The sequence below is a fragment of the Natrix helvetica genome, assembly GCF_964273705.1.
Source record: "Natrix helvetica genome assembly, chromosome: 6".
NCBI lineage: Eukaryota > Metazoa > Chordata > Lepidosauria > Squamata > Natricidae > Natrix > Natrix helvetica.
Window position 1 is genome coordinate 34,682,099 of NC_138553.1, and position 21,304 is coordinate 34,703,402.

Genomic DNA, 21,304 nt, shown 5'->3' on the forward strand with positions numbered 1-21,304 from the left:
TGGCAACTTTAAGACTTGTGGACTTCACCTCCCAGAATTCTCCAGTTGGTCCACAAGTCTTAAAGTTACCAAGCTTGGGGACCCCTGTTTTCTACAGTATTTCTAACTGTTAATAGCCTGGCTTCATGAAGCGGTGATTATATTTTTTCGGTGTGATTGGATAATATCAGCCTGCTTTTGTTTGAAATTCGTTCAGATTTAAATTCATTGGGTTCTACATTGGATAACATCAGCCTGAATGTGTTTGAAAATGCGTTCAGATTTAACTTCTATTTACCCACATGTATTCTTAAACAGAAAGAGTTAAACAGAAAGAGGGAAACTGATGTATAAAAATCCACGCCTTGTCTAAAACACCCCCCCCCCCCCAAAAAAAGAGACTAATCTCGCGGGAACCGTGGCAAGATGTTTCAATAACGTTGGTGAGCCTTTATCAGTGCAATTCTATTTAATCTAGTTCATTGTGAAAATAGAATGTATGCGAAGGAGAAACTTACATGCTACTTCAACTATCCAGGAAAGATAGGCTGTAACAGGGGTCCCCAAACTTGGGCACTTTTAAGACTTGTGGACTTCAACTCCCAGAATTCTCCAGCCAGCTGGAGAATTCTGGGAATTGAAGTCCACAGGTCTTAAAGTTTCTCAGTTTGAAGACCTCTGGGCTATAACTTGCTAATCAATCTGTTGTTGATTTCTGATGTGCAAAATATTTTTTTTAATAAAATCGGCTCTTTAATCTATACTTTTGAACAAAATGTGTAGAAACCCGTATCAACGAATGAGATTTTTCCTACTACATTGCAAAGGCTCATTCAATTTCCCGCGCTTCTAGCATGTTGAGCCGAACTACAATTCCCAGCATTCGTTACTTCCAGGTCCTGATTTTTCTTAATTGTCGGGCATGTGGCTATCCTTCGATTGCTAATATATATAATATATACACGTGTCGATTTTTATCTAACGAGCCTAAGGGACCGTCTGCTCACCGTGCTATGGAAGCAAGCAGGGGCCTGGAATTATTCTTGATATGCTAAGCATCCTAGTGGTGCGTCGGAAAGTGAATAGCGTTCCCGGGCAATCACAGAGGTTGCCTGCACGGAGTTCCGGGCCTTCGGGCAAGGAGGAGCGCTGGCCTCGCGTGAGGGAGCGTCCAAGATGTCGGCGCCGTTGGCGGTAATTTCAGGTAGGGAGGCTCGGGTGCGAAGTGGAGGGCGAGAGGAGAAGTCGTGGTTTGGTTTCGGGCGTCTTTTCCCCCTGGAAGGCGGTACCGGTCGCGCCCGGTTTCCCCCTTATTTATGGCAAAACTATGAATCATTCTAAGGCGACCTTCCTTGGATATGAATGAGTTTCGCTCCCTTTATGCTTCGCGCAATTTTGTTTTACTTAGCGGCTCGTAAGTGAGTTTTGTTCCGGGAAGATTGATGGGCTTTGCTGCTTCCCTTGCGCTTCGCCTTAATCGAAACTGTTTGCACAGCACCGGAAAAAAAATAATCCCTTGGATCTAGGCAAGAGTCGCCGATTTCGCAACGAACTTTGTGCGGCTCCCAATCAAAAAAATCAAATGTATCTCAATCGGATTTTTGAACTAATGCGGCCGAGAAAGTGGGAAAAGCAACTCTCTAATAATACAGTGCATTAAAAACAACATAAAACAAGAATAATGGCGACCGAGAGCGGATCTAGAGTTCTTTTTTAAAGAGTTTCTTCTGTGATGAAAATTCGAATTCTGAAACGTTCTTTGAAGGATCGGAGGAAATCTGAATTATTGTCCTTAGGTTATTTTGATTGTCAGTGGATTAGTGGGGTTTTTTTTCCCTTGCCACAATGTAGATAGTCCTTGACTTACAACAGTTCATTTAATTTCTAAATCACCAAATTCGTTTAGTGCCAAATCACAGTGGCACTGAAAAAGTGATTTATGACCATTTCCCCCACTTACGACCACTGCAGCATCATGTGATCAAAATTCAAATGCTTGGCAACTGTCTTTATGACAGTTGCAATGTCCCAGGGTCATGTGATCATGTTTTGGGACCTTCTGACCAGCAAAATCAATGGGGAAGCCATTCACTTAAAAACCATGTTACTAACTTAATAGCTGCAGTAATTTACTTAACAAGTGTGGCAAGAACATTCATAAAATGGGGCAAAATTCATTCATGTTACTAAGTGTCTCACTTAGAATTTTGGGCTCAATTGTGGTCATAAGTGGAGGACTACCTGTAGCTTCTTCTATCTGCATAAATCCTGTCTTGGACATCAGAGAACATAGGAAGGCACTTTTGTATGAGTGGAGTCAACATTTTCATTTGTCTTTGTGTATTCAATTTTGGAATGGTAGAAATGTGTAAGGGCCAACATCCTTGAGCTTTGTAGAATTTTAAACCATCATTTGACAACTCACATAAATCCTTTGTGTCTGGTTTTGCCCTCACCCAATTTTGGAATGTGGCAGTCAATATGTCTGTAGCCAACTGTCCTCAGGCTGATAGAAGTTCAGAATCCTCCTCTGAGGCAGAGTAGAGAAAACTGTATTACCGTGGACATTATGACAAATAATCATAATATTGGGAAGATGCCACCCTGATTTCACTGCAGCTTTGAGATGATATTGAGAACTGTGCTTGGCCACTGCTTTTTTCTGCTTCTCAGTTCACAGATATGCCCAGAAAACAGCATGAAGCAAGTAAAGAATAACATTCTATATATGTCATTTATTATTGCTTCATGGATAGAGAAGGAATGCAAACTGAAAACAGCAAGACTTAGAGAGGATAGTGTTTGGACTTGATGGTGCTTATTTTAGTGTTACTAAACTAGATTGTTATGAATTAGTGTGGCAATTGGGGACTATGCAGTGGTGGGATTCAGCCAGTTCGCACCCCTTCGGGAGAACCGGTTGTAAACTTTCTGAGCAGTTTGGTGAACTGGTTGTTGGAAGAATTCATTAGGGCAGAGAACCGGTTGTTAAATTATTTGAATCCCACCGCTGGGACTATGGCTTTTTTAATCTTTTCAGTTCTTAATTCAGGTTGCAGAGGTGTTTACGTGTTGGCTATTTTCTTTATGGAAAATAGTTTGGCATAAGATCTGCAAACACACGTGCAGATCCCAGTAAAATGCCTGGGGTACTATCACTGGTGATAGTAATTTATGAGTTTTGTGTTACTTAAAATTCTGTATCCTATTTTTTTTTTTGTTAGAAAACAACATGAAATAATCTGAAATTTAAGTTGCGCTTTGCATGGGGCTATCTTTGAAAAGTATTTGGAGGCTACTACTGGTTTAGAAGGCAGCAGTGCAGATAGTTCTGGAGGCTCCTCAGGTAGTACATGTAACACGGCACTGGTTGCCAGTTTTCTTCTGGGTCCAATTCAAGATGATGATCATTACCTTTAAGTCACTTTATGGCATAGGCCAGTGATGGCTAACTTTTTTTGGATCACATGCCAAAAGTGTGGGGAGCACAGGGGAGTCGTGCACAGGCATGCCCACACCCATAATGCTATGTGCGCGCATACACCACCACCCCGCTTTTTGTGTGCTTTTTTCACCTTCCCCAGGTTCCAGAAGTTTATAAGGAGCCTGGGGAAGGCGAAAACAGCTTCCCCCGCTCCCCTGGAGGCCCTCTGGAGGCTTCCCTGAAGGCTCCGGAGGGCGAAAAACGGCCCTACGGGCAAACTGGAAATTCAGGAATGGTGACTTCTGGGTTGCCTGTAGTGCCATTTTTTGTCCTCCGGAACCTTCAGGGGGCTTTCCTGAAAGCTCTGGAGGGCGAAAAATAGCCCTATGGGCAACCCGGATGTCACCATTTCCAAACTTCCGGGTTGCCCATAGGGCCGTATTTCACCCTCTGGAGCCTTCAGGAAAGCTGACCTCTTGCTACTGCCATCAGTTATAATTAATGTAATTTAAATGTTTTTGGTAAGTATTGTATACTGTAGCAATGCTTTGTTGTAATTTTATTTAATTGCAACACATGTATTATTTTCAGCTGCCAGTTTGTGGGGGCCATACAAAGACATTTGGCAAGCAGTGGTTAATGCTATATGGAAAAGGCAATCTGAAGCAATACATCTTCTTGACCAGATTTTAAAGAAACACAAAGCTGATTTTATATCACTCTTCAGAAATCCGGTAAACAAACTTTTATTTTATTAGGAGGTGTTTAAAAAAGAGTTGTGTTGGCATTATTCTTGTTCCTTAAAGTATGCTTTGTATTTTACTTGAATTAAAACTTTAATGATGTCAGAATGAAGTATTTTAATAATATTGCAGTTAAGGTAATATTTCTTCATAGACATTTACATCAGAAACTGATATTAGATAAAGAGAAGCGATTTTGGTAGTATTTTTAAAGAAGAATATATTGCCCAGTGCAGTCAAGTTAAATGGGAAGTGACAGATCACTTGAGAAAAATAGATTAGTCCAATAATTAAAATAATGATTTCTGTGCTAAGAAAAAAGCAAAATACTCCCCTGTAATTTAGAAGATGGGGCCTGTAGATATTGATATCCATCACCCATCATGATTTGCTTTTTACTAAGTTAGAGAAGGTTAGGTTACAAAAGTTAATCTTAGTTATGCCACATTCAGCATTCCCTGTTAATGACAAAAACTTTGGCCATTTTTGACACATTTTGGATAGTATGTTTAAGTGTGAGCAAAGATAGGTGTGTATTTTATGAAAGCTGAGATCCCTAATCTAGATAGTACCTTGCAAAACAGTATGCAGTTATATATTGTCCCTTAAATACGGCATATGTGTTAGGTACACATAGTCAGGATATTTTATATACATGTTAACCAATAATCCATACTTCACAGAGCATGGTGAGTAGAGACCTAAAAACAATCCAAAATTAAGTATACATTATTACAATATAGTACAGGGGTGTCGAACTCAAACTGTAGAACATTTTATCCATAAAGCAGTATGTTTTGTATTTCCTAATTTGCAGCTGTATTTTAGTAAAAAAAAATTCGATTTACCTTTGAGAATAATTAAGCAGTTTTTAAAAATTATTTTGTAGCCGAAGAATGCCCAACAGCATGAAAAAGTTCAGAAAGCCAATACTGAGGGAGTTGCTATCCAAGGCCAACAGGGGACCCGATTGTTACCAGAACAGCTCATCAAAGAGGCCTTTATTCTGAGTGATCTTTTTGATATCGGAGAATTGGCAGCTGTTGAACTTCTCCTGGCTGGTAATGTGATGAGACCCAACTGTCACTTCTTTTATTTTCTGATTTTGTTCAGGATTCCTATAAATGCCAAATGCTCAAATCTATCAAGCATCTTGTTCCAGGTATTTTCCTAGGCTGAGATGCAGTGCTTGCTAGGAATAGTAGTTTTTTTCTGCAAAAGTAGTAATCTAATCCAGCAACCATGAATTAGAAAATTCCTCCTGAGCAAGAAACAGCTAATATCTCTTTTTTTTAATCCCCAGAGATATGTTTCAAAACTTTACTAGTATCTAAACATATGAAAGTACTTAATGTTTAATGCTCACACTTGTTTCAGTAGAGCGTTTAAAATTATGTCTGCCCGCGCTTTTATTGTATGTACATTATGCATTTTCATATATGATTTTCAAAAGTTGTAAACTTGTCCTTGTTTTCAAGGGCAGCATGTAATTTTTTCAAATGAAAAGAAATACAGTATACATGGGTTATATCACATTATATGTCCAGCTTTAAGTGTAGTTAAGTATTAACTATGTATCCAGAAGGAATTGTTGGTTGTATTTGACTCATTGTGCTAGTAAAATAAACTAGGAAGGCTGAGAAGATCCTAGAATCTGCATAAAAACTATGTTACTCCTTCTAGATTGAAAAATATTCCCATATAATGTTTTCCCCCAAGTTCGTTATTATTTATTTATTTATTTTTAAAAATATTGCCACCTATTGCCCATGGCGACTCAAGGTGGCTTATAGGAGATGAAAACACAATATAATATTAAAATCATGTGTTTTAATAACAATTTTAATTAATATGTTGCTTTGAAAAGTAGTGACTTATTGTTTGTGTGTCTAAGCCTTATCAAAAGCATTTATTTTTAGGTTACTCAGAGAAACTTGAAAGTACACATATAGTGACTAGTGAAATAGAGAAAGGCTACTAACTATAGTGAAATAGTAGAGGTAGGATACAGGAATGTTTTACTTTGTAAGCTGCTACATGCTCTATTACTGAGCTGTAATGGTGTTGTGAAGTGCTTAGTTGTCACACTTTCAGTTTTGATGGAGAAATTGGTTGTTCTTTCTATTTTTTTTTCTGTAGGAATTGGAAAAAAATACCATGATGTAGAGTCAGTTTATACATGGCAGAGAAGAGGGCTGTCCCCTTAGTTACTGTTTTTAGAATATTAATTAATGGGAACAAAATTGGAGAGGACTGAAAAAGAAAATTTAAAACATCAGAAGCTTTGACCTCATATGTGACTGCAACTTTATTTTCCTTTTTAGGAGAACACCAGCAGCCTCGTTTCCCAGGTCTCACTAGGGGTTTAGTAGCTGTTCTCTTATACTGGGATGGAAAGCGATGCATTGCAAATTCATTGAGAACACTTATCCAGTCTCGACGAGGCAAGACATGGACACTGGAACTCAGGTCTGTCTTCAGCAAAGAGATTGGAAAAAGAGACATTAGACGTTAGCAGCATATTTATTTTGAACTTGGATTTTCACAGCCTGATTTTTGCAGTGGAAGGGAAAATTGCATCTATTTTATATAGTATACATACAGTATTACATAGTTATATAGTATATTATGTATTGTTTTGATCTTTTTGTCTTCCTCATAATAGTCTTTATTTTGACATCTCATTTTGGCTCTATAGCATCTAGTGCCGCGAAGCGTTGCCCTGTCAGCTGGCCAGCGCGCATGCGTGTGCTGGCCAGCTGACTTTGGCCTTCTTTTGAGGCCGTTTTTTGCCCTCCAGAGGCTTCCCTGAAGCCTCCAAAGCACGAAAAACTGGCCCTACGGGCAAACTGGAAATTCGGGAACAGACTTCTGGTTTGCTCATAGGACCGGTTTTCGACCTCCGGAGCCTTCAGGAGGCTCTGGAGGTTGAAAAATGGCCCTATGGACAAACTGGAAGTCACTTCTGGTTTGCTCGTAGAGCCGGTTTTTGCCCTCTGCAGCCCTCAGGGAAGCCTCCTGAAGGCCCCGGAAGGTTCCTGAGGGTGAAAAATGGACCTACGAGGAACCCCGAAGTTCGGGAATGGTGACTTCCAGGTGCCCCGTAGGTCCGTTTGTCGCTCTCCGGAGACTTTAGGGAAGCTCCTGAGGCCTTCGGAGGGCATCCGGGGGGGCGGGGGAGGCTGTTTTCACCCTCTGGAAAGCCTCTGGAGCCTGGGAAGGGCGAAAAAAACGCACCAAAAGTATGTGTGTGTGTGTGTCGCCGATCGTGCACATACACATGCTGTGTGTGTGTGTGTCACACGCATAGCATTATGGGTGTGACATGCCTGCGCACGACCCCCCCCCTGTGCTCCCCCCCGCTTTTGGCACGGCATCCAAAAAAGGTTTGCCATCACTGGTCTAGTGTATACATGCATGAGGCTGAGGAGTTTAAAAAAACCTGAGGTAGTACAGCAGTTTATATAATTTTTAAACTATAAGTGAAGGATACCCAGTTTGAATATTTTCCCATGTTTAAATGGTTACTTGCATGGTGCTGTAGAGTACATGATTCTGCCTTTGCATCTGTGATACAATTTGTTATGTTGCCATCTTGCTTCTGTCTCAAGACATAATGATTCCAACTTTTATCACTTAAAAAGATATGCGTCTTCTCTTGAAAGCCTAATATTGTTGGTATAACTTAATTTCTAATGTTCTACAGTACTGAGGAACATTCAGCAGCATGCCGAAATAAAGTTAGTTATGACACTACTGTCTTTTTCAATTGCAGTCCTGAGTTGGTGTCTATAACAACACAGTTTACAGATGAATTGATGGACCAGGGTTTAACTCATAAAATTCTAACTTTGGTATCTCAAATTGATGTGAACACTGAATTTGAAAAATTACAGAAAGAGCGAGGCCTGGGTAGTGAGAAACATCGCAAAGAGGTAATTAATTTTAAAATATAATACTTTTAATATCATAATACAATTAAGTAAAGCAGCATTAGTTTCAAAATCATTTTTTTAAAATTTCATGCAGTATCAGGTAACCACATTAACATAAATCCAAGATACATGTAAACAGAAAAAGAGACAAATTAAAAATTAAAACAAATTAAAAAAAGATCTATGTGTACAAAGAGATGGCTATTATACAAGTGAAAATTTATCATAATAAAGAGTTTACTAAATTATAGCCTATTCCTATTAAGGTAAATCAAATAATGCAATCAATTTTGATAAAATTGTGGTTCCTGCTTCTGAAGTCTCATTAATTTAATTTTAACATTTAATGTTTGTATCTCTGTTTCTATGATGCTTACGAGCTGCTTGACGTGAGATGGGTGGCATAGAAATTTAATAAACAAATGTTGGGGTTTTTTTCCTAATGTGGCAGTTGAAAAGGCCTTTCTAATTCACAATTGTTATGTTATCTAGAATTTTCCAATATCGCACAATGATTGTTCTGCTAAAATGAAATAGATAGCAGTAATCAGTTCTTTATTTTTAAAGAACTTATTATTTGGTCCTGTAAATAAATGCAAGAAGCCTAACTCTGGAGAGCATTCAATTCTTTGTTTAGTGATACTTATCTCTCCGGAAAAAAATTAGTCAAAAGGGTATAATTTTATCATGGTGCTTTTTTTTGACAACTTCTCCAGTATTTGGAAGAATAATTTATAGTGTGTGTGTGTGTGTGTGTGTGTGTGTACACTTACATACGCATACATGCATATATACACACACATACATACACAACCCCCCCCATATATATGGTGAGTGACACTGTGTGTTAAAATGTGTTAAGTGTTTTAAATATACACTGTAGATGCAACCCATATATGGAATACTAAATTGCAGATTAGTGTTATACGTGTGAACTTGAATTCTCGTACTTCAGTCCCATTGTTATTCCATTAAGACAAAATGTCATACTGCTTTCAATTCCTTACGATTTTTGCCATGCAATTTTATTGAAAGTGTCACAGAAGTGGTTTATCGTTGCTTTCTTCCACTTCCCGCCAGTAGCCCTGCAATACCCAGGCAGTTCCATTAATTTTAGACAGAGCCTGTCTTGCTTAGCCTTAGAGATCAGCCTAAGTCATAACAATTGTGGCTTAGCAGTGAACGGGTCTCTTGCTGATCCTGTTGCTCCTTTCACTGCTATTATGTGTCAAATGCATCTTTGATAGTTCAGTTATAGAGTGGCACATGATAAAATTGCATGTTTTCAAGTGTAATAATTGTAGGCCCATGCAATTGTAATTATATTTTATTTTGAAATAGGTTGCTGATCTTATCAAGGAATGTCGCCAGGCGTTAGCTGAAAGCTTGTTTGTTTGGACTTGCCAGTCATCACTAAGCCGTGATGATATTTTAATCCTGATTAGTTATTTGGAGAAAGTAACTGTAGAAGCTGATGGATCATTGGACAGAGTAAACTTGGCACTACTTTTGGCTGTTCTGTATTGTTTTGATGTCAGCTTTCTAGAACAGATAACTGAAGATCGAGACGGTAATATTTTCCATTTTAGTTCGTACTGAAAGATGTGCCATTCATATATCATTAATTTATTATATGTATGTATTTATGTATGTGTGTGTGTGTGTGTATATATACATACATATATATATATATATATATATATATATATATATATATATATATATATATATATATATATATATATATATATATATATGTTGTAATTGTACTGATAAATAAATAAAGGGAGACTAGGATAGATCTATTTCAAGCTAATTAGCTCTCATCAGCTAGCCATACCCTTACTGGGATTAGAACCCGGGCTGTATATATCTTAGGCAGGAGTCTTAACCACTAAGCCACGGGTTCTCTTCCTTATCAGTTGAGCCAGGGAAATAGGTATGTATTTGTGTTACAACCCCTGGTATGACTAAATATGGGAGGAAGGTCACTACTCCCTCTTTCTGTCCTTCGGCTTATCACAGAAGACCATGCAGGCAGAAAACCATATTTTTATTTTTACTGTTGCCTTTTTATATTTGTGTTGTAATTGTACTGATAAATAAATAAAGGGAGACTAGGATAGATCTATTTCGAGCTAATTAGCTCTCATCAGCTAGCCATACCCTTACTGGGATTAGAATATATATGTTTGTGTGTGTGTGTGTGTGTGTGTTGTATTTGTGCTGATAAATAAATAAAGGGAGACTTTATTTGGGCATACCAGGGGTTGTAACACAAATACATATACATATATACATATACACATACACATACACATACACATATATACATACATACATACATACATACATTCACTAATAAATAAAATATTAATTGCTTACATTAGCTGTTATATTCCTGAGTCTATGGTAGACTTTTTTAAAAAAGGATAGTTTCTCAGATATGAGAAGAATGTTCAGCAAATTTTGCATACTGAAATGATTACTTCCTAACAAGACTAGAACAGGCTATATCACGTTTAATGAGATATAAGATATAAGATATGTATTAGAAACTTTTCAGCAATTTTCATTTAGAATAAGCTTATCTAATATTAGGTTGCCAACATTTTTAGATTTTTTTTCCCTAGCAGCCTTTTCATGATTTAGCAAGAAGATGGTTCTTCTCATGGACAATGGAATAGATTACAGCTATTATATAACCATTTATTGAATCTTTATCAGGCCAAGAACTCACTATTACACTAGATGAAAAATAAAAAGTAGGAACTGACCTTCTACTTTGTAGATAGAAACTTGTTGTTTATAAATTAGATGGTAGATTAAATAATTGTAATATTAAGTAGAGCATCTTTACTGTATAGTTTTTTGAATTGGACAAAACACATGTCTGTTTAGGAGTCTGGATTTGTGGGAATTAGATGGCAGTTAAGGAGATTTTCTATTCCTGTGTTTACCTCCCACTTGTAATATTAGTAGTCCTTGACTTACAACAGTTCATTTACTGTGTGGTGTGGTGGCTTCTCAGTTTCCACGACATCTGGAGGAGAATGATTATCTAGACCCGCGCCAGTCCGGCTTTCGCCCTGGGCACAGCACAGAGACGGCCTTGGTCGTGTTGGTAGATGATCTCTGGAGGGCCAGAGATAGGGGCTGTTCCTCTATCCTGGTCCTATTAGACCTCTCAGCAGCTTTTGATACCATCGACCATGGTATCCTGTTGCGCCGACTGGAGGGGTTGGGGGTCCGGGGCACCGTTTTGCGGTGGTTCGGCTCCTACCTCTCTGGCCGGACGCAACGTGTGTTGGCAGGGGAGCAGAGGTCGACCCTATGCCCCCTTACTTGTGGGGTGCCACAGGGGTCGGTCCTCTCGCCACTCCTGTTCAACACATACATGAAGCCGCTGGGTAAGATCATCCGTGGTTTCGGGGTGGGATATCATCTGTACGCTGATGATACTCAGCTGTACATTTCCACCCCGAACCACCCCAACGAGGCCGTCGAAGTGATGTCCCGGTGTGTGGAAGCCGTACGGATCTGGATGGATGACAACCGACTCAGGCTCAACCCTTCCAAGACGGAGTGGCTGTGGGTTCCGGCTCCCCGGTTCAACCAGATAATTCCATCTCTGGCCATTGGGGGCATTCAACTCACCCCCGTAGAGCGGGCGCGCAATTTGGGTGTCCTCCTGGATGCCCGGCTGTCCATGGATGAACATGTGACAGCCGTGGCCAGGGGGGCGTTCCACCAGGTTCGTCTGGTGCGCCAATTGTGCCCCCTATTGGACCGGGACGCCCTACGCACAGTCACCCATGCGCTGGTGACGTCTCGCCTGGACTACTGTAACGCTCTCTACATGGGGCTTCCCTTGAAATGCACTCGGAGACTGCAGTTGGTCCAGAATGCGGCCGCGCGGGTGATTATGGGGAGTACCAAGTACTCCCATGTGACACCTCTCCTGCGCGAGCTGCACTGGCTTCCTGTGGTTTATCGAGTGCGTTTCAAGGTCTTGATTACGATCTTTAAAGCGCTCCATGGCTCAGGACCTACTTACCTGCGGGATCGTATTCTGCCCCATACATCCCTACGACCCATCCGCTCGCACAGAGAGGGACTTCTCCAGGTGCCGTCCACCAGACAGTGCCATGGGGCGGCGCCTAGGAGCAGAGCCTTCTCTGTGGCGGGCCCAGCCCTGTGGAATGACCTCCCCCCGGATATTAGGACCACTACTGACCTCCGCTCCTTCCGTGTCAAGCTCAAGACCCACCTTTTCCAAATAGCTGGCCTGGCTCAACCATAACTTCGTATCGCTCCTGATGGGTTTTTTAATTTAGTAATTTTATTTAAGGGGATTTTAAATTGTGTTTTTAATTGCCTTTCACTTATAAGTCAACTCTCCTCCATGCATATATGTATATGTCTCTGTTCTTTTTGTATATATGTTTGTCTTATGTGTATTTTTATTTGTTTTGATTGTACGCCGCCCTGAGTCCTTCGGGAGAGGGTTGCGGCTAATCAAATAAAAATTATTATTATTATTATTATTATTATTTAGTCACCATTCAAAGTTACAATGGTACTGAAAAAAGTGACTTATGACTGTTTTTCACATTTACAACCATTTCAGCACCTCCATGGTCACGTGGTCAAAATTCAGATGCTTGGCAACTGACTCACATTTAAGACAGTTGCAGTGTCCCAGGGTCATGTGATCACCTTTTGTAACATTCTGACCAGCATAGTCAATGGGGACGCCAGATTCATTTAACATCCAAGTTACTAACTTAACAACTGCAGTAATTCACTTAACAGGTTTGGCAAGAAAGGTTGTAAAATGAGGCAAAACTCACTTAACAAATGTCTCATTTAGCAACAGAATCTTTGGGCTCAATTGTGGTCATAAGTAAAAAACTACTTGTACTCTGAATTCCATAATTTGGGGTAAAGCTTAAGAATGTCATTACTTCTACCAGAAGAATCTTAGCTTGAATTAATAAACACAAAATCAATAGGGAAGATGAGGGATGCTTTTGATTTTTATTAGTACATATAAAACTGCTTAAAGTCTTCTGAAAAAGAAACAATCTAAACTGGAAGAATTTATGATCAAATGTTTCATTAGCCAATTAACTTTACGGTGAACTCTTCTTTGGCAGAGAACTGCATTCTAAATTTCAAAGAAGCATAATACTAAATAAGAGCTATGCATTTATTCATAGAACTCCATTTGTGTTAAAATAGAAATCCAGTATACATTTTATTTTATTTCTGAATTTAACTTTTTATTGGTTGTGCTTCTATACCACATTAAGCCATAATGTGATTTGCATGCTTAAACCCAGTCATGATACACATTGAACATTATGTATCCATGATCTAATATGGTATAAAATTAGACAAATGAAGTTTTTTTTCAATGGAATTGGACCATTTCATTGGTAGATACTTTTTATTATTGCTCTAGAACTGATGCGCCAGTTGCCGCTACTAACAGAGAGACAGTATATAGCAGCAATCCATACACGCCTTCAGGAATCTCGGCCTTGGAAACTACCAGGACTTCAAGCTACTGTTAGGTTAGCTTGGGCGCTAACTTTGCGTGGAATTTCACACATCTCTGATGTGACAGGTAAATTTGATTAAAAGTAGTATTTAGTCAAGGAACCTTCATTTCGATGAAGGAAGCAGATCTGCAAACATTCCACTGATTAAGATGGCAGCGCTAACTGATATTTCCTATGAAGTATGATGTGTTGTGACATTGCTTCTTCTGTTCTTTCTTCTTTGCAGCATTTGCGGAATTCACTGAAGCTGATGAAGCAATGGCAGAGTTAGCAATTGCAGACAATGTTTTTCTATTCCTCACTGAATCTGTTGTGAGAGCAGAAAACTTTTATCAGGAAGAATTTTACATCCGTAGAATCCACAACCTTATCACAGATTTCCTTACCCTGATGCCAATGAAAGTAAGTTTCATGGGGAGGGAGCTAAGTTACACTTATCTTGAATATAAATAGATCAAATATTTCAGGGTAATTTCTTTACACAGACTTGAAAAAAGCATGTCTAGTGTTTTAGGAAAGATTTTAAACAAAAAAAAAAGATGATTTAAAAATAAATGAGACATATCCTTCAAGCAATATTCAGACACAACAATGTATCTGTTAACTTTCATCTAAATGTAGGCTTAATTAAAAAGAAAAAATCTATAATGATTATATTGAAGGTATCTTTTCCAAATATATTAAAATACTTTTCTTCATCTCTATTTCTTATATAACTAGTCAGAATTTAAGTTCTTTGGAATAACTCAAATTGTTAATTTTATTAATCTATAGTTATAAATAGTCCTCATTTAATGATTACCTGTTCATTGACTCTACAACATTCCTTTTACAATCACTGGAATGTCTTCAATGGAACATTCTTGGAACACCCATTTTCACACTGATTTAGGTGACCCTGAGGGCACAGATAAACTCCCAAGTGGCCTCAACGACTCTCACAGAGAGTGCTAATAACCAGATGACTGCAAGGAATATAAATCCTTCCATTCCCCACCCTCAGTCAGAACCGAAAAAGCTTCTTGGATGAGAATCAAAACATCTTCAAGGAAAAAATAAGAAAGTCCACTTGCCTTTTGATAAAGCTCCTTTGGGACAATTAATCTTTTGGATTATACAGTAGTGGCCAAATTTGTGGAAACCTTTTGGTAGAAGTGTACAGTGTTAGAATATTCATGAATGGGAGAGACATGGGAACAATGTTAGCCAATGAATAGGCATAGCAACTAAGTCAGCCAGTGAGAGCTTAAGCAGATCTGAGTCTGTGCAGAGAATTGAAACAGAAACTTAAGCAGTCTGCTGCTCTGAAAAGTAAACAAGCAACTAACTGCTTCTGTTTGCCTCCTCCCTTGTCTTTACTTGGAAGAACCACCTGTTGATATTGTACATTTATTCATCTATTCTTATGTATATAAAGAAGTAAATGAATCCAGCTGAATCCGTTATCTGTGTGTGCTTTCTGGATTTAATTTTTGCAACAAACAAAAATACATGCAGTATTTTTGAGGTTTGATGGCTAATAACACCACTTTTTTGGAGTAATACCATAAAATTATACATCAATAGAAAGATAATTTAATCAAGAATGCAAGGCAATAACTTTTATGAAGGATTTGCTATTAGAATAGCAGTTACAAAGAAGAAAAGTGAAGCATGTAGAAAAAAAAAGAGATTTTTTTTGAAGAAGTTTTTTTTAAATGAACACAAAAAGACAAAACCATCTTCCATTACAAATTGTAGAAAGTGTGATGGTTGGTTACAAAAACTTCCGTGCGTCCCTTCCATAGTCATCACCTATAATTCATATCGAATCACATATTTTTAAATCAGGTATGCAGTATTTGTATACATTGCTTTCATCATACCTCAGCCTTCATTTGACTGTAATTGTTTTTACATCCTTTTATATGAAATATTCCAATTTAAAGCAAAACCACATAATGCCATTTCATTAACTCCTCCCAACATCCTACAATAAAATTGCATCTTTATAACATGTTCTAAATAAAAAATTGATTATGTTTAATTTCTAAACTTCCTTTCATAGTCTCCATTTGCAATTTTATATAGAATTTCCTCTTAACAAACCAATACATATATATGCATTATTATCATTATCTATCATTTATTTAGCTATAACCATTATCACTTCATTTTATACATAATACTCTAAATTTAACTAAATTTTACTTAATTTTTATTATCAGCTTTCATTACATCAACCTGTGTCTTTCCAGTAATAGTTCAGTCTTATGTCTTTTGCCATTTGTAGCATTAGCATTCTGATTAACTTCTTGGTAAGTCTTATATAGACTTCTCTTCGCAAGTTATTGTTCATTTCATTTCTTATGTAAACTCGAAACCCTCCATTTGCTTCTTCAATCAGCTTATCTTTAGTTATCATTCGTGCTTCTGATAAATTTTCTCTCCTTACTTCCATCAATTTTTCTCTCTTTTCTTCTTCTGTACTTTGAAGTCTGGGATAGAGTGCCAGTCCATCTATCTCCCCTTTCCATATTCCACTCTTTTCATTTCCAGCCAGGCTCAGTTTACTATCAATATCAACAGTTTTCTTGTTTCTTTGATTATTTTTCCCTTCAATTTTTAGAACTCTGTCCTCCACTTTTTCCATTTGATAAACATCCTCAATTTTTCCATCAAATTTTACTGTGCTGCGTTCTATATTCTCCAATCTCTTCTCAATTTTTTCTGTTACTGATCAGATCTTTTGAATTCCAAACATAATCATTTGCAATGTTAAGGTTTCTTTTTCTTGTTGCGCCATTTTCCATTTTGTAAACACTGCCATTATAACATTATAACATTTGAAGCTTTTTGTTAGATTTGAAACGAGTCCATTTATAATCTTTCAATGTCAAGGTCTCTCTTCTCTCCACTCCAGCTATTGAAAGAGCTCCCAAAGAGCATCCGTATAAACAACCCGTGCTCTTCCCACTCACTCACAGCTGAGAGGCCTTGAAGTATAAAACAAATGATCAAAGGGAAGAAAAAAACCCAATATTTCCAGCCTCCAGTTTCCAAGTGGCAGTGTTACTTCCTTTCCTTCTATTGTTACAGACCTCTTTGTATTCCTTTTAATATCTTCTTTATAATCCAAACTTACAGAGAAAAAAAAACTTCTTAAATGGAAAAAAAAACATCCAGTCCAGCATTGTAAAAATAAACGAAACAATTCTTAATCCATTGGTATATAAAAAGAAATAAAAAGTAGTAGAAGAAAAACGAACCATTCAGTTTAAAAATAGGAAATATTTGCAAAGTTCCATCCATGAAAAAAGATTTTAAAAAACAAGGATAACACACTGTCTAACGTAGCTTAATTTCGTTGCTTACTTTCTTCTGTTTTCAAATTTAATTTAACTTTAATTTTTTGGGGTAATCTCTTGTCTAATAATAACATTTCCTCACCAAACGGCACACTCTTTCCACTTTCCTCCCGTTCTGGAGATGTCCCAACTTCAGCAGCTTCAGTGGCTGCGCTTCTATCGCCGGCAAGAAGAGGTTCTCCTGGATCAATCAGGGACTTTGTGATATTGCTGAGATCAGCAGGACGTACTCTTCCCTGTCACCATGGGACAGTTTAGGTCCAAAAGAACCGTCCAGCGACAAAAGTATCGACTGCGATCCTAGAGCTCCAAGTTCGCATGTCGTGTTGTCGCGACACTAGCTCCTCCTCGTCTGAGATGTACAAAAGTTATTACCATAGAAAAAACGAGATATACAAAAATTATCACCATGTCAGTTAATACTTAGTTGGGTAACCTTTAGCATGAATTACGGCCTTACAACCTCTTCCCATGGTGTGAACCAAGTCTTTTAGTTCTCCAGCTGTTATAATGTGAAACCAAGATTGAATGTTTGCTTCTATTAACTGGGTTTTATTGCTGGCTATATTTGGCTATAACTTTTCATAGAACACAGATAATTGAACAAACTTTGTTGCATTACATTCTTGATTAAATTATTTTTCCATTGATATATAATTTTATGGTTCCTAAAAATAGTGGTTTTATTAGCCCTCAAACCTTAAAAATACACTTTTCCCAAAAGGTTTCCACAATTTTGGCCTCTACTGTATATAAAATATTTCAGAGATAGGATATTGATTTCAACGGGAGTTATAATTGTACGATTAACTTTCTACATTTTCCACATGTAGGATAATGTCAAAAGTTTTGTCTTGCCTTATTTATATATAGGGTATGTTAAATGTCCATATATTAATGTGATTTTTACATACTGACAAATATGAGTCTTTAAAGGGCTCTGGATAAATGTTAAAGGCTATTGTTCTTAAGGCTCAATATTATTTCTGGGTTGGGATATTAATTGTAGGGACCCAGTGATTGAATCAAAATGCTGGAATCAGACGTGCCTTAAGCTAATCAAGCAGGATAGTTCTCATGTTTAGTTAAAAAAATACTCTTTCCTTTTGTTCATTTACTCTCCAAGTTTAAAATGCTAATGGTGGTAAATCATACAGATTTTTCGTTTCCTTTCTTTTATTTGCTTGACCAATTGTATAGGTGAAACAATTGAGAAACCGTGCTGATGAAGATGCCCGTATGATTCATATGAGTATACAGATGGGTAATGAACCACCTTTATCTGTTAGAAGAGATTTAGAACATCTGATGCTTTTAGTAAGTTAATGTTCTTATTTTTAATAGTACTTGTTCTTTTAAAATAAACACAGCAAATGTTTATGTTAAAATGTATTTAAATTTTTATTTTTAATTACATTTATGGGCATTTATATAAATCTCTTTTTTATTGAACTAATTTCCTCAGGGCAAAACATTTTAAAAATAAAGAAAACAACAGAAGTAGGTCTTGTAACTAAACCATGTTTTTAAATTTCTTTCTGGAAAGATTGGTCTACCCTCTCACCTAGAATTTAAGCCTCAGAGCAGACAAAATTCTTGATTTCTTTGCTCTTCAATAAGCAAATCTGTACATATATTGACTTGCATTTTTGCCATGAAATAGTTTATATAGCTGTGTCTATGAAGTTCTGCTATGAACAAGTTCATGAATGTGGGCTTGAGGGTCTACACCAGCATTTCTCAATTTCAGCACTTTTAAGATCTGTAGATTTCAGCTCCCAAAAATCGCCAACCAATAGTGGTTTGTAGTTTTTATTTTTACTATAATCTTTAATAAATGTATTGTAAAAAAAGTTTGAGAAACACTACTGTAGAGATTTATTGCTGCGCTTGGTGTGAAGTCTAATATGCTTTCCACTCCTATCATTACTTTAGGGAAGAAGAAACTGTTTTATGAACAGCAAAGCGCTTGTTTTTCTTGCTAGATGTAGACTAATTTCTTGGGAAGCAAGTAACATAAGAGGCTTAATCTCCCCAAAATCTTGCCAAAAGAATGGCAACGGAAGGGAGCTATCTTTCTCGCTTTCTGTTGCATGCTTTTATTTAGTTTCTCTCGTTATCCTTCTCTTTCCTGCCTTTTTTTGGTTTTGGCCCATAAAATATCTGAATGTAAGTTTATATAGTCTATTGTATAAGTTGTGTTAAGCAAATAATAATTTACCTTTATCATAATTACTCAATAAAATCTGAAAACATTCCACAGATTATTAACAATATACCTTTGTCATAATTGCTCTGAAAAGCAATTTCTGAAAAGATTCATAGATTTTAAAAAAGAGCATATAACTTAAACTTAAATGATCATGTATAGGAATTATGTTAAATACCTCGGTGTGGTCATGTGACATCATGCTTTATAATTGCATTGTTTAGTGACAAATTCCAAACCTAATTGCTGTTAACTAAGGACATTTGCGGAAATACATATTTTTTTAATATATTTTTTCTTCCTTTAAAGATTGCTGAGTTATACAAGAAAGATCCCTTTAATCTGGAATTTGCTCTGGAATATTGGTGTCCTTCAGACTCTCTGCAGAGCTCCACTATCATAGGATCATATCTTGGTATAGCCCATCAAAGACCACCTCAGCGTCAGGTTAGAAAAATGACTTCTTCGTTTGGAATGCCTGTGATTTGAAGTGTCTGTGATTTGAAGTGTTGTTTGTTTAATTTAGATCGTTTTTTTGAAACATCTTTGTTGACTGTGTCCACTATTAAAGGAAGAGCCCTGTTGTGAAGAAGTTATTGCACACCACTTCCTTTTATTGAAATTAGAGTGGCTTGCTAACCCCCTTTTCCCACTCACTCTCTAAATACTAATCTCTATGTTTCAGGATTTGCTTAAAGTGTTGTTATAAAGATTACCTAAAATATTGCATAAATACTAAATAGTTTTAGTTTTGCTTACTGTTTTGAAAATTAAATACAACCCAATCTCCAATCTAAATCCAGACCTTTTTTGAGTTTGAGACAGATGAATGCATACTTAGTACCGTGTTTCCCCCAAATTCCGACATTTCCTGATAATAAGGCCATGCCATATTTTTCCTGTGGGCAAAAATATATGCCCTCCCCCAATAATAAGCCCCCTGGACAATCCCCCCCCCTCCAGCCAGGCAGAGCGCCACTCACCGACCCAGTAATATCCCAAAGGCGCTAAAGCCGCATGGCGCTCTGCCTGGCTGAATAGAGAGGTTGTTCTGCCTCCAGCTCGCATGCCTCCCAGCCTCACCATGCCCAGATCTTCCTGTAGGTCCGGGCCAGGGCGCCGCCGCTGCCATGGTCCCGCTGCCGCCGCCGCTGTCCTGCTGCCACCGCCACCGCCATGTTCCGAGCATCACCGGCTTCCAAACTCTAGAGATCCGCTGCCGAGTCTTCCAGCAGCAGATCTCCGAAGCCGGTTGTGCTCGGAGCATGGTGGTGGCAGCAGGGCTGCGGCAGTGGGACCATGGCGGCGGCGGCGGCACCCTGGCCCAGCTCTGCAGGGTGAGGCTAGGAGGCATGCGAGCTGGAGGCAGAACAAGTGCTCGCGCAACCTCTCTTTCCATCCGGGCAGAGCGCCACGCGCTTAGTGCCTTTGGGATATTACTGGGTCAGTGAGTGGTGCTCTGCCCGGCTGGAAAGGGGCGTTGCCGGGCGGCTGCTCATGAGCGTGGTCACCTCATGGCGGCTTTGTTGCACTGCTGCGACAGCACAACACAGCCGTTTGCCCCTGAGGCTGTGCCCGGCTCTTCGGGCGCTTGCTCGCAAGAGAGCAGCCACCCGGCAACCCCAAACCAATAGGCCCCCCGATAATAAGGCCCAAGCAAAATTTTGGGGGGGTCAAAAGTAAATAAGACCCTGTCTTATTTTCGGGGAAACACGGTATAATCATCTGTATAATAATCAGAAATATTCAGTGGAAGAACCATCATTTAAACCTCTGTTAGGTAGCACATGACCTGGTGTAGAGTATATGTGGGTGAGTGGAGAGAATACTAGAATTGTATATTTATTATTATTTAGTATACTTCTGTCTAACACTTTTCACGAGTTTTTGAGGGAAACTTGAACGTTTTGGATGCTGTAGATCCGTTTCTGCTTCACCATTCACTTATTGACATATTATTTATATTCCCATCCCTGGCCCATTTTTGAGGCACTGACAAAGGCAATTTCTCTTGCATTCTTAGCAGGGGTATCAAACTCGATTTTCACTCAGCTTGATGTCACTCCTGTCAGGGGTGCCTGTGGCGGCCCAAGTGCTCTG

General features: G+C 38.3%; 1 protein-coding gene across 2 annotated transcripts in view; it reads left to right on the forward strand.

Moving 5' to 3' along the window:
• Positions 1 to 876: 876 nt before the first annotated feature.
• NUP205 (nucleoporin 205) overlaps positions 877 to 21,304 on the forward strand; it is a 58,205-nt gene continuing 37,777 nt past the window's right edge. The window contains exons 1-10 of one of the 2 annotated variants that reach the window (XM_081956954.1): positions 877 to 1,183; positions 3,995 to 4,137; positions 5,036 to 5,207; positions 6,471 to 6,615; positions 7,922 to 8,081; positions 9,423 to 9,651; positions 13,549 to 13,713; positions 13,875 to 14,050; positions 18,196 to 18,312; positions 19,514 to 19,651. In XM_081956954.1, the coding sequence (XP_081813080.1) occupies positions 1,156 to 1,183; positions 3,995 to 4,137; positions 5,036 to 5,207; positions 6,471 to 6,615; positions 7,922 to 8,081; positions 9,423 to 9,651; positions 13,549 to 13,713; positions 13,875 to 14,050; positions 18,196 to 18,312; positions 19,514 to 19,651 (1,473 nt within the window). In that variant the 5' untranslated portion in view covers positions 877 to 1,155. Of the gene's footprint in view, positions 1,184 to 1,653; positions 1,788 to 3,994; positions 4,138 to 5,035; positions 5,208 to 6,470; positions 6,616 to 7,921; positions 8,082 to 9,422; positions 9,652 to 13,548; positions 13,714 to 13,874; positions 14,051 to 18,195; positions 18,313 to 19,513; positions 19,652 to 21,304 lie in introns of those variants that run through there. The other variant, XM_081956953.1, reaches the window with a different exon arrangement.